The sequence below is a fragment of the Meles meles genome, chromosome 4, assembly GCF_922984935.1.
Source record: "Meles meles chromosome 4, mMelMel3.1 paternal haplotype, whole genome shotgun sequence".
Classification (NCBI taxonomy): domain Eukaryota; kingdom Metazoa; phylum Chordata; class Mammalia; order Carnivora; family Mustelidae; genus Meles; species Meles meles.
This window is the reverse complement of record NC_060069.1, coordinates 58,407,524-58,420,834: the sequence shown is the minus strand read 5'-3', so window position 1 is coordinate 58,420,834 and position 13,311 is coordinate 58,407,524. Positions and strand designations below refer to the sequence as shown.

Sequence of the window (13,311 nt, the reverse complement as noted above, 5' to 3'; positions counted from 1 at the left end):
CGCGAGACCGAGGCGGAGCTTCTCCGCGCAGCTCCTCTGTGCCGCCGCTTGGGGCGGTCCCGGAACACTTCCGGGAGGCGACTGTGTAAGTGTCCGTGATGTGTGCTTCCGGCGGCTTGCAGCCTCATTCCTCAGCCTCCGGGACCACCAGGCTGAAGTAGTGGGTACGGAGCGGGGGTGCTAGCAGTCCACCTGTCGTCGGGTCCAACAATCTCTAACCATGGACCGGGACCTTCTGCGGCAGTCACTGAACTACCACGGGCCGTCACTGCTCTCCCTGCTCCGCAGCGAACAGCAGGACAATCCGCACTTCCGGAGCCTCCTGGGGTCGGCGGCCGAGCCTGCCCGGGGACCGGCGCTCCAGCAGCAGTTACAGGGCAGGTAATGGGACGGCGGCGCCGCTGCGAGACCGGGGAGGGGACGCAGGTCGGGGCCCCACTGCCGCAGCCGGGTGACTGAATCGAGAGCGAGCAGAGCCGGGGCCGCGAGCACGTGAGGATTTGCGGAGCTGGTGCAGAGGGCGGGTTGGAGAAGGGTCCGCTCTCTGGGTGTGAGGGAAAGGGGGGATGTGGCCTGAACTTTTTTCTTTGGTACTCCCTAGCAGAGGCGCGGAATCTTTAGCCAGAATCCCTTGGGCTTCGTTATCTGGAGCTTCGGGAGTTACTTTGTAACTTTCTTCGCCCTCCACCTACAGGCTGGCGAATGAGGGAATCCCTGATTAAACTTTTTCTTGGAGGATGTACGGTCCGGAGCTTAGGATGGACCCGATTGGGCGATGAAAACCATGAACATAAGCTTGGATGTACTGAAAAGTTTTGCCCATAAACCACTTTTCATAAATCTTGTTTCCTTTTAAGAAAAGAGAAGAGAGTTGACAACATTGAAATACAAAAATTCATTTCCAAAAAAGCGGATTTGCTTTTTGCACTTTCCTGGAAATCAAATGCACCTGCAACTTCTGAAGTCAATGAAGACAACGAAGGTGAGTTTTGTTAAAACATTTTGATTGCGGTTTGGGGTATTTCACTGCACCTGGGGTGAAGCAAAGCACAATGCTCTTGTTAGTAATTTTCCTAATTTTTTTTTTTCAGATGGTTATGCAGTCATGCCACCTTTAGAGCAGTTCATGGAGATACCTAGTATGGACCGGAGAGAGCTGTTTTTCCGAGATATTGAGCGTGGTGATATAGTGATTGGAAGAATAAGTTCCATTCGGGAATTTGGGTTTTTCATGGTGTTGATTTGTTTAGGCAGTGGCGTCGTAAGAGATATATCTCACTTAGAAATCACAGTAAGTTACTTTTCAGTTATTTGATTGCTTCTGTTTTTGGTAAGACTCCTGTCAATGCAAGAATTATGTCTTTGCATCCACTTAGGCTTGGATGTACCATGCTGACACAGTTTTGGAAAATAAATATTAATTGGAGAAAAAGTACATTTTCCTTTTTAAAAAATGATAACGATTATCTAGTTAGTTTCCTCCTCTATCTCTGGTTTTTGGAGGTTTATTTGGTTCCTTTGGTTGGCAGGGATAGTGTCCTTTTTTTTTTTTTTTTAATTCCTTTATTTGACAGAGATGACAAGTAGGCAGAGAGGCAGGCAGAGAGAGAGGGGGAAGCAGGCTCCCCGCCGAGCATGGAGCCCGATGTGGGGCTGGATCCCATAGGACCCGAGCTGAAGGCAGAGGCTTTAACCCACTGAGCCACCCAGGCGCCGATAGGGTCCTTCTTTAAATGTTCAGAGATATCAGTGGATGTGGTGAGAGTGGTTGGTATTCCAGGCTTATTTCTTCTAGCCGAACATGTTCGTTCTTATTTAGTATTTGGAAACAAATTTCTTATTTTTATATTTACAGTAGTTAAATGTAAATTATTTGTACACATACATTATAAGATACTTTGCCCAAGATGAATTGTCTTGAATTTTAAATAGTGTGTTAATTTAAAAGATTTGATAATTTGCTGTCAAGGCAGATGATACAGGAAGAAAAAGCAGGATAGACTGGATAACGGACATAAACTTTGAAGAATTCACATTTAGTTTTCATTGGAATTCTACTTTCTGGACAGTTTCACTTTTTTCTTTAACAAGTATAAAATATCCTCTTGTTTCATAATCCATATTTATATTTGGTTCCTGAAACTAATTGCAAACTTCATGAGATTTTAGTTTTTGAACTGAACCAGGAAACTTGTTTTACTGTGTTTGGTCACAGGCATTGCTTATAATTAAAATCTTTATTAAATTTAGATTTTAGAGTGCTAGTTGTTTTTTTAACATTCTTGTCAACTATTAGCTGATTATACTGAACAACTAGGATAAAAGATGATACTTCTTACCAAAGAATGGAATGTCTGGCATTTTAAAATACTTCTCATTGCAGGCTCTCTGTCCATTAAGAGATGTACCTTCTCACAGTAACCATGGGGATCCTTTATCATATTACCAAACTGGTGACATTATTCGAGGTGATCATTTTCATCATATTAATAAAAAAGTAACAGTTGTCAGATTTTTGTTTATATTAATTTTGAAAATCTGTCTAATGAGAGTAGTGTTTGGAAAGATTTATGTATTTTTATGTTAATTTGCATTTTCTTGTTAATCAGCTTAGTTTCCTTATTTTTTTAAGCTGGAATCAAAGATATTGACAGATACCATGAAAAGCTTGCAGTATCTCTATATAGCTCATCTCTTCCACCACATCTGTCTGGTATTAAATTAGGTGTAATTAGTTCTGAAGAGCTTCCTTTATACTACAGGTAACCTATCTACATTATTTAAAGAAGTTAATTACAAAACAGTTCTTGATTAAAAAATAGCACATTATGTCCAACTTCTGAAAATTAATTTCTCTTATTTCAAAATATGCTCATTTTATTTTTATAATCCTTAAGCCAAAATAATATTTCTATACCTTCATGTATAAAAATGATATGAGTATTTCTTTTATAGAAATGGGACATACTAATTATGTTTGTCATTTTTATATTTTTGTTGTGTGTGTTTTGTTTTTTTAGGAGAAGTGTTGAACTAAATAGCAATCCTTTGGAATCCTATGAAAATATCATGCAGAGTTCCTTGGGATTTGTTAATCCAGGAGTAGTTGAATTCCTTCTAGGAAAACTAGGAATAGATGAATCTAATCCACCATCTTTAATGAGAGGCTTGCAAAGGTATAGTATATTAGTTATTAAGTGGTAAGATAAATGGTGCTGAGCTCAAAATCTATATAACTCAGAGACATACTTGACTATTTTAAGCCTGATGGCAGCATTATGCCAAAGAGTGAATGAACCGGGTGATCCCAGTTTCCTTCTGGAATGGAGTCTGTTGTGATTACATGTATAGAGAAAGTCGAACAAAGTTTATAAGAATGTTTATATATTTATGTTAAAAATACTGTTAAATGATAATAGTCATTCCTGAGAATTTAAGAATATTGTTTTGTATGAGAGGGGAAGTAAACCATAAGGGACACCAATAGTAAAGAAAAACTGAGGGTTGATGGAGGGGAAGTTAGGAGGAGATGGGCTAAATGAGTGGGGTATTAAGGAGGGCTCTTGTGTTGAGTGCTGTGTATTATATGGAAGTGATGAATCATGAAATTCTACTCCTGAAACCAGTATTCCACGCTACGTTAACTAATTAAAATTTAAATAAAAATTTGAAAACAAATACTGTTTTGTGGATGGAATATAAATTTCTTGCCTGGGATTTACTTTTGCAGTGTTGAATTTTTATCTATAAAGTATTACCAAAAAAAAACAAGTGTATCGTTTGACTTTTATTTTCTTTGAATAGCAAAAACTTCTCTGAAGAAGATTTTGCTTCTGCATTAAGGAAGAAACAGTCTGCATCTTGGGCTTTAAAATGGTATGAAAACTTTGTTTTTCAACAATTGCCTTATCTAGTCTAAAAGGCAGTAATTTTTAAGTCATTATTAAGACCAAATTTGTTTATAAATGAATTGAAATGCCTTTTGAAATTAACTTTTTTATAGGTGTAAATGGTGTTATGTTATAAATTTAACAGACTTAACATTTTCCATGTTTTTCAAAAGGAATTAGTATATTGTTATATTTATTTCATAAATATTTGTCAATGAAATTATCCAAAGACAGGATACTTCCTAGGTATATTGAGAGTATTGAAGACTAAATATTAACCACATTAGATTTGTTACAAAAATTTATTCATGCTAACATTATGTTTGGATATTCTGAGAAATGTTTGTGATGCTTTACAAATATCTTTTTAGTGTGAAGATTGGAGTTGATTATTTTAAAGTTGGACGCCATGTAGATGCTATGAATGAATACAATAAGGCTTTGGAAATAGACAAACAAAATGTGGAAGCTTTGGTAGCTCGTGGAGCATTGTAAGTGAATCATGGCTTTTAAGGAATATCGATAAATGTGTACAAGATTTATGAGTAGCTCACAAGATAAATTCTCCTGATTTATTTCCTGTCTCTAGATATGCAACAAAAGGAAGTCTGAACAAAGCAATAGAAGATTTTGAGCTTGCATTGGAAAACTGTCCAACTCATAGGAATGCAAGAAAATACCTCTGCCAGACACTTGTAGAAAGAGGAGGACAGTAAGTAACAGATTTGGTTTAAAATTAATAGAGATCTAATGTTCATCCAACTACTATAAATAAAATCTTGTACTTAACATAAGGAAATAGCATCTTTAACTCACTTAATTCAGAACACCCTTAGTTTCAATTTTGGTTTAAAATGTTTTTCAAATATAGTCCTTTAAGCTTTTTAGTCTTTTTTTTCCTTATTACTGAGGTTCTTTATGATTGGAGTTTGGAGATATTTTAGTGTCTTAAGTTTATTGTTCTGAACATCTGTTCTCATTATGTAAAAATAAAAATGTAAAGGACGAGAAATTAAGTACTCTTTTTTTTTTTTTTTTTTTAAGATTTTATTTATTTGACAGACAGAGACCACAAGTAGGCAGAGAGGCAGGCAGAGAGAGAGGGGGAAGCAGGCTCCCTGTGGAGCAGAGAGCCTGATGTGGGGCTTGATCCCAGGACCCTGGGATCATGACCTGAGCTGAAGGCAGAGGCTTTAACCCACTGAGCCACCCAGGTGCCCGAAATTAAGTACTCTTTTCCTGAACATACAGAAGTTGTTTTTGTTTTAAACTGAGGGTTGCTGGAGTGGAGGGTGGGGTAGGAGGGATGGAGTGGCTGGGTGATGGACATTGGAGAGTGTATTTGCTGTGGTGAGCACTGTGAATTGTGTAGGACGATGAATCACAGACCTGTACCCCTGAAACAAATAATACATTATATGTTAAAATTAAAATTAAAAGTTTTTGTTTTAGTAGGAATTTGATTTCTAATTCATTTCTCATTCTGGTAGTATAATGCCAGAAATATGAATTGAGAGTTTTACAGTTAATTGTGAATATTTTGCTCTTATGTTTGCTGTGAATATTTGCTGTTTGTTCTGCTCTATGCAGTAAAATCCACAAATGCAGATTAAATGGAAGAGCAAATCATTAAGAACAAACCCTGCAATTTATGTTACTATTCTGATAGGCTGGCAAAATACCTGGCATAGTAGTTGAGTTATAAATATTTAATGACTAACAGGCTAGTCTAATTCCTAAAATATTGTGAAGAAACAGTATTCCAATATAAATAACTTTAGTAAGTCTGCTTTAATAGTTAAGAATTTATGGGGCGCCTGGGTGGCTCAGTGGGTTAAAGCCTCTGCCTTCGGCTCAGGTCATGATCCCAGGGTCCTGGGATCGAGCCCCACATCGGGCTCTCTGCTCCTCGGAGATCCTGCTTCCTCCTCTCTCTGCCTCCCTGCCTACCTGTGATCTGTCTCTCTCTCTGTCAAATAAATAAGTAAAATTAAAAAAAAAAAAACATAAAAAAAAAGAATTTATAACAATAGTATCTTTTTGCAACTAGTTTTTTTAAATAGAATTATCGTCTTTCTGTTTCTTGAATTTGCCTAATTATTCCAGTTTGTATGATCATTCCAGAATTCCACATTAAGGAGTTTTGCAATATTTGTTTTTAACTCAACTTTAACTTTAGACCCAAGTGACTGTAGCAGCTTTTACTTTCTCACTAGGTAGATAGATAGTTACTAAAATATGGCTATCTTATTACCCACATATTGGTTTCTTCTGGCTCAGTGGATAGCAACATGATCTGTATGTTACCCAAGCCAGAAATGTTAACAGCCTTCAGCTGATCCCTTTCTGCCCATATCCAGTCTGCTACAAAAGTGATCCTTTTGAAGCCATTGGATTTTTGTGGGGTAGGGTTTTTTGTTTTCTTTTTCCTACTGTTAAAAAACGGAAAATATTTTCCAAATTCTTTCCTGCTCTGTATATACTTCCTAATTCTGATTTTTCATAGCAGAGACATATGAGTTTCATCTAATAATTCTTTCTGCCAGCTAGTTGTGATATACATGTATGTGTTGGTATTTCCAACTTCATCAGTGAATTTTCCTGGAAAATTTTTCTGCAGAAAGGAAAATTCTTCATAAACTACTAGGAAAAACCAACCTATGTAATTCTATGCTAAATCTCAAGATTATACTAAATTTAGAGAAGACATTAGCTAATTGTGTTTTCATGTATCATACCGAAATCCCAATGCTGGACATACAATATGGCTTTAGTTACCAGTAATGAATTTCTACTTTTTTTTACATTGAGATATAATTGGCATATAACATTACATTAGATTCAGATGTACGACGATGATTTGTTGCATATATATATTGCAAAATAATTACCAAAACATTTGGTTAACATCTGTCATCACACATAATTAACAATTTTTTTTTCTTGTGAGAACTTTTAAGATATACTCTTAGCAATATTCAAATATATAATATAGTATTACTAACCAAAGTCACCATGCTATACATTACATCCCCAGGACTTATCTTTTAACTGAAAATTGTACATAGTGACCACCTTCAGACATTTTGCCAGCACCCTCCCAACCCCACACAACCAATCTGTTCTCTGTATCTGTGAGTTTAGATTTTTTGTTTTATGGGGTCTTTTTACCAAACAAATAGCAGTAAGAAGTACATGATTTAGGTACTGTTAAATTTGGAAAATGTTACTAAACATGGCTTTTCTCTAATAAGTTTCTCGTATAAGCTTCTGACCTATGTGCATATTTGAGGATTTTTTTATTTTTATGAAAACCAAAATCTTTGTTTCGAATTTAGGTTAGAAGAAGAAGACAAGTTTTTAAATGCTGAAAGTTACTATAAGAAAGCTTTGGCTTTGGATGAGACTTTTAAAGATGCAGAGGATGCTTTGCAGAAGCTTCATAAATATATGCAGGTGATTCTTTATTTTCTCTTAGAAATTTAGTGATATCTGAAATTGATACCCAAACTTAACTTTCTTGTAGGGAATACTATTTTAGATTACTTAGTCAAGGCATTATGAAAACTGTCTTTTTAGATACAACTTCTCTTACTTGGGTTTGACATTACTTCATAGTTCCTCTGTAGTTGGTACCCAAAAGTAAAAATAGCCCTAAGAGAAATTCCTACTGCCTGCATGTGGTATGTGGTTTTCAGAACTGTCCTCGTAGTGAGCTTTCTAGTGGTTACAAATTCAGTGTTGTTGCTGTAATTAAGCTAATTATAAAAATCTCTTTGAGAAATATTTTAAACTGCCTTTTCCTGTAATACTGATGATGATGTTTTCTCATGCATTTTCTTCTGAATTGGACCATTGCTGCTGTGTCTGTGACATCTGGTGCTGCTCATCCCCATCCTCAAACTGGAAAATGATTTCTTATGTAATCATGCGTCCAACTGGGCTGTGCTATTTTTTAAATGGTTTGTATTTGAACATGGTGGTTCCTCCCTCAATTCACCTTAATGGAATTTATTTGAATTTTATTTTATAAATTTGCATCCTGTCTAAATTTTTCAATTTTTTTAAAAAATACTTTTTCATGTATTTTATTTTTATTTTATTTTTTCCCTTTCTTGCACTCTGGGTCATGGGTACCAATGCAATGGCTTCCCCTTTTTTCATGGAATACCAACTGCAATATGGTCCTCAATGCTGTTCTGGCTATTCCAATGATTAATGCCAAACACTTATATGATTAATTTTTACATGTTAAAAATACTTAATGCTGGATATATGGTGATTTGGGTGTACCCCATTTGGCTTCTGGTTGGGGGGGATCTTTTGGAAACTGGGTTTTATATATTCTGCTATTTTTAACGTGTGGTTTTTTCCGATATCTGGGTTCTAAAAGAAATCTTTGGAATTAAGAGAAAAACAAGCTGAAAAGGAAGAAAAGCAGAAAACAAAGAAAATAGAAACAAGTGCAGAAAAGTTGCGTAAGCTCTTAAAAGAGGAGAAAAGGTAAACTATAATATTTAGCATTTTTTTAACTTAAAGCAGCTACTGAGTTGAACCAAAGTGCCATATGGAGGTTAAAGTAAGTAAAAAAAAAAAAGAAAAAAATGTATTGACTTATAACCAGTGATACATCGTAAGTATGTGTACCACAAATTTTTCTGTAAAAGAAAGAAAGCAAAGTGGAATCCAAAGGTAGAATTTTGCCAAAAAAAAAAAAAAAAAAAGAAAAGAAAAATCTTAAAATTAAAATATATAATAGATTTATTTTAAGTATCTGTGTTTTAGGGAGAAGTGTTTTAGAACTAGAGCAGTGGTTCTCAACTGGGGGTGCCTTTGTTCCCCCGGGGACATTTTTGGTCATCATAACTGGTGAAGTAGTATTAACATCTAGTGGGTAGAGGTCAGGGATGCTGCTAAACATCCTACAGTGATACCCCTGCCTCCACCATCACCCTGCCTTCCTAACAAAGAATTATTCAGGTGAAAACGTCAATAGTGCTGAGGTGGAGAAACTATTTATTAGAGGTAGCAGATACAAAACTTCGTTTCTCTCTTTCATACATTCAGATGGACTTAAATTTTTTTGAAAATGTTGGAAATGTGACTGTGTCTTCAGAAATAATGATCTGCTTTCAATGACAGTTGTCTACACAGTATTTTTTCCCAGAAGTCATGCCTGATAGTAAAATTGCATATTGTAGTAACTGAGATTTACAGTAATCGCTTATCTAAAGCCACAGCTTTTATGAAACCTTTAAAGAGTACAAAGTAGAACTAGAATCTTTATGGATAATTGAGAAACATTTTTGTACTTAGCATATTTGATGGGTTAACTATATTTTTTAGGCTAAAGAAGAAAAGAAGAAAATCAACTTCTTCCTCTTCAAGTGTTTCTTCTGCTGATGAATCTGATTCATCATCATCATCCTCTTCCTCTTCTGGTCACAAAAGGCATAAGAAGCATAAGAGGAACCGTTCAGAGTCTTCTCGAAGTTCCAAAAGGCATTTAGCTAAGGCCTCCTCAAGTCAGATAGATCAGAGTAGGAAAGATGAGTGCTTCCCAGTTCCAGCCAATACTTTAGCATCTTTTCTTAACCAAAAACAAGAAGTGGAAAAACTACTGGAAAAGCAGGACAGGTTACCATATCAAAAGAAACAGGTAAAAGAGAAAGATAGATGCCCTCTCTCTTCATCTTCAGTTGAAATACCGGATGATTTTGGAGGTAGGTCTGAAGATCCAAGAGATTTTTATACTCAGGCAAGTAGTAGCAAAACAGAAAAACCATATAAATCAGAAAAACATTTTTCCAGTAAAAGAGATTACTCAGATTCCTTTTATAGGAATTCAGAGGACAAAGTGAAAACTTATGGTTATAGAAGATTTGAAAAAGATACAGAGGGAAGAAAAGAGCACTATAGAAGGTGGGAGCCAGGTTCCGTGAGGCATTCCGCTTCACCAGCAAGCTCAGACTACTCTTGTAAGTCAGTTGAAAAATATAAAAAATACACATATTCTGGATCACGTGATTTCAGTAGACATGAACAAAGATATCCATTAAATAAAAATCAAGGAGAATATGAAATAGAGGGTAGTTATGAGGAGGACATTAAAACAGAGGTTCCAGAAGCAGATGGACTAAATAGGAAAGAGCAGTCAGAAAGTGGAATTAAAAAAAATTTACCTCAAAATTTACTCAATATATTTAATCAGATAGCTGCATTTGAGAAAGAAAAAGGAAATAAGCCAAAAAATTAATATGCCAGGAGATTCAGCACCCATTACACAAAGGCTGTTAATGAAAGTTTTGGGTCTTCTAGTCTAGAAGAATCTCTGCTCCTAAAGCTATTGGTAGAGACTGCAGAAAGCAAATGCTTTTTAGCTATTCTCAAAGTATATTTGTTTCAGTTGTGGGTCTCCTCACAGCTTGATTTTTTTAGGCTTTTCATGTGTATGTTTCCATATAATATTTCTTACTGTAATGATTTAAACTTCACCTAAAAATAATTCTCAAAGTATTGCTTCCTCTCTGTATTATAGTGTATGAGAATTCCTTGGGTCCACCTCATCCTGCTGCTTGAGAAAAAATTAAATTTGTTCATTGAACACTTGGATTGTTTTCTTCAAAAATTATTTCATTGTCTTTTCTGTTAAATTTTCTTTTCCCTCAGCTTTTGAAAGAGATACACAGTATTCGATTGTTCCTTAAGTACCATTTTATTATTGATCATTTATTTAAATATCAAACTTTTTGTATAACTTCTAAGATTATATACAGATTACCTGTCTTGCCTAATTGACCTCTAAAGCTTGATTTAATTAAAAATGATTTTTGTGCCAGCTTAACAAGTACTTTAGGAATAAAGCCATGAAAGTTGAATAGGGGCTCATTTTGCTTTTCTCTCACTCTTTTTAAACCTTATTGTTAGCAGTATAGCCCTAAGAAATTTCTTAACTTTAAATATTGGCAAGACTTAGGGACTGTACCAGGCAAGATTAGATCAGAATAAAAAAAGAATCCTTTCATCAAAAACAGCAGTGGCAAGAGAAACACTATAAATCTGGTTTTCCCCTAAGGGAAAGAAAATTGGGAAACTGTCCTAGTATTGCAGTGGGAAGGCACTGGGCATGTTTATAATTAGCCTATAGCTGGCTTGCATTTCCTCTTAATACCTCTTTCCTGACACTTCCCTTGATACCTCCTTTTTTAGGGTCTAGATAAATGACAGGCCAAAACCTGGTTTTACTCATATTCCAACAACTAGAGCTGAAAAAGATTATGAAAAATCCTCCCAAATTTGAAAACAGAGATTTGGAGATAGAGATAGGAGTCATGGTTGTTGATTTATAATGGTCTTTAGAATCTTTCCAACTTCAGATTCTAGTATAAGTGACAAGAGGCCTTTAATGCTACCTCTTTAAGTCATTCTGACCAGTTATGTCCTGTTTGTGGACCTCAGACTTAAGCGTTGGCAGCCTAATGGAAAAGCTAAAGTTTGTTTTACAGTGGAACAGAGAAATTGGTCAAAAACTATGGGTAATAGGGGTAGGAAAGTCATTCACTCATCTTTGTACAAGAAACTCATCTTAAAAGAGTCCCTGGTTCTTTCTGTGTATTAATAGTTCCTGTATCATTCCTACATAGTCCTACATAGATAGTGGTTTTTGTAAAGAGTGAACAGTATCTCAACATGGTCTTTGACCTTCAGGAATTACTAGTACATCTTCAGTATTTTACATACACATTTACTAAAATCTCTGAGCATAACTATCAATCAGCACTATAATTTTCTAAGGTGTCTTTGTGGCTTAATGTTACATTCATATACCAGACAACTAGGATATTACCTAATACAGGTTGCCTGAATTTAGGAATTCCATCTTCCCCAGAGTTTCTTTCCTGGAACATAACTAAATTTCAGCAGAGTGTACAAGCCAGTTTCTAAGGATGTGTTCAGGAAACCCATAACAGCAAAAGAATATGGAGGACTGACTGACCAAGAATTTTAGTAATTATCTTTAGCAGTTTTTTTCCTTATCATTATGTCTATAGTTTATACACACCCAGACTGTGTCTGGACTCCCACAAATAATTTTCTAACATAATAAGTGGATGTTAAGATAACTCCACATTTGGAGATAATGGGTTTGATCCCTGTGTCACCAAATTTAGCATTATTACGCATACAAGGTTGGAACTGTTTAAGAGAGTTAAATAGACTTGTGTGCTGGCCCAGAAGCAAAAGAACAATTTCACAAATATTGTGCTAGCCTTTGGGTGGTGACTCAGTAATAGAAGTTACTGTGCAGTTATGCCAGGATCTGTACATTTTGTATGTATTTGATCATTTCAGTAAACTTGTGTTAGGTAATTCTTACTGTCTCAGTATGACAAATAAGGAAAAAAGCATAGAGAAGCAACTTTGCCAAGGTCATAGAGCTAGTAAGACAATCCCTGCCTCCGTAAAACACAGTGCTTAATATTGAATTGCAAGTTCCAAGTAATTTACAAAGTAATACAGGGCAGAGAGAATAAGAACTTGAGCAAACACACAAAATGACCATAAAATTAATCAGTTTTTCGATCTTATAAATCTTACACATTTAGAACCATATTTTACAAAAATATTTATCTTACTCATTGGATTTGGCTATAGCATTTGCTGGCTATTTCTAAAAACAGTAAGATACTTAAATAACAATCAGGAAAAACAGGTTTACTGCAACTTCTGCCTTTCAGAAGGAACTGTAAATGATACTTCTAAACAATTAACAACTGTTGTGACAAATTCTTTTGAGGGTTGAAGGAGAAATAGTTAAGTATGTAGTTTCTAAGTATATATAGCTAAAGATTTATTTAAAAGCCAGTTTTATAATCATACTCCACACTCTCCAAGAGTTGAAAATATTGGGCTCATATTTTATAGTATATTAAATGGAGTAACATTCTAAATTTGGTGGTCTACCTCCACTGTATGGGATTCCTGTTGCAAATCAACTCACACCTAGTTCTTTGTCTACTACAAGAATGTCTTGGGGAAGAAAGGTTGAAAGTACATTCTTACTCTTTATGCTTGGCTGTATCTTAAAAACAAAATAATGTGTTTGACTTCTTTCAAGGTCAGAGTTCAGTAATTCCTAGAAATTTAAACTGCATTTTTATTAATATGCAGTGCTCTTTCCTATTAATTGTTTTTATGGGGGAGGGAATAAATGCTATTTTTGGGTTAAAAATTTTAGAATCCTACCAAAAGAAGAAACAAAAAGACTTCTCCCCCAAAAGCCAAGAAACATGTTTCTCTGACTAAAGCAAACCTAATTTTAGGATTTTCTAGGATAAATGAGAATTTTAGTATTACAAACTATTCACAGGACAGCAAATCTTCAGAAATTTCCAGAAACACTGTGTCACATTAGAACTGA

At 35.4% G+C, this 13,311-nt stretch overlaps 1 protein-coding gene across 2 annotated transcripts; it reads left to right on the top strand.

Annotated features, from left to right (window-relative positions):
* Window positions 1-47: 47 nt before the first annotated feature.
* On the top strand, window positions 48-10,494 carry TTC14 (tetratricopeptide repeat domain 14). Of its 2 annotated transcripts, XM_046003342.1 has the most exons (12): window positions 48-381; window positions 858-982; window positions 1,092-1,291; window positions 2,384-2,468; window positions 2,633-2,762; window positions 3,021-3,176; window positions 3,805-3,876; window positions 4,262-4,381; window positions 4,480-4,602; window positions 7,229-7,346; window positions 8,284-8,393; window positions 9,237-10,494. In XM_046003342.1, the coding sequence occupies exons 1-12, from the start codon at window positions 221-223 to the stop codon at window positions 10,144-10,146; spliced, it is 2,310 nt and encodes a 769-aa protein (XP_045859298.1). In that variant the 5' UTR covers window positions 48-220; the 3' UTR covers window positions 10,147-10,494. The 2 variants fall into 2 exon arrangements, 1 of the variants encoding a protein (XP_045859298.1); XR_006818078.1 differs by lacking the exon at window positions 9,237-10,494 and having other exon boundaries at window positions 7,229-7,852; window positions 8,284-8,398.
* The last annotated feature ends 2,817 nt before the right edge of the window (window positions 10,495-13,311 follow it).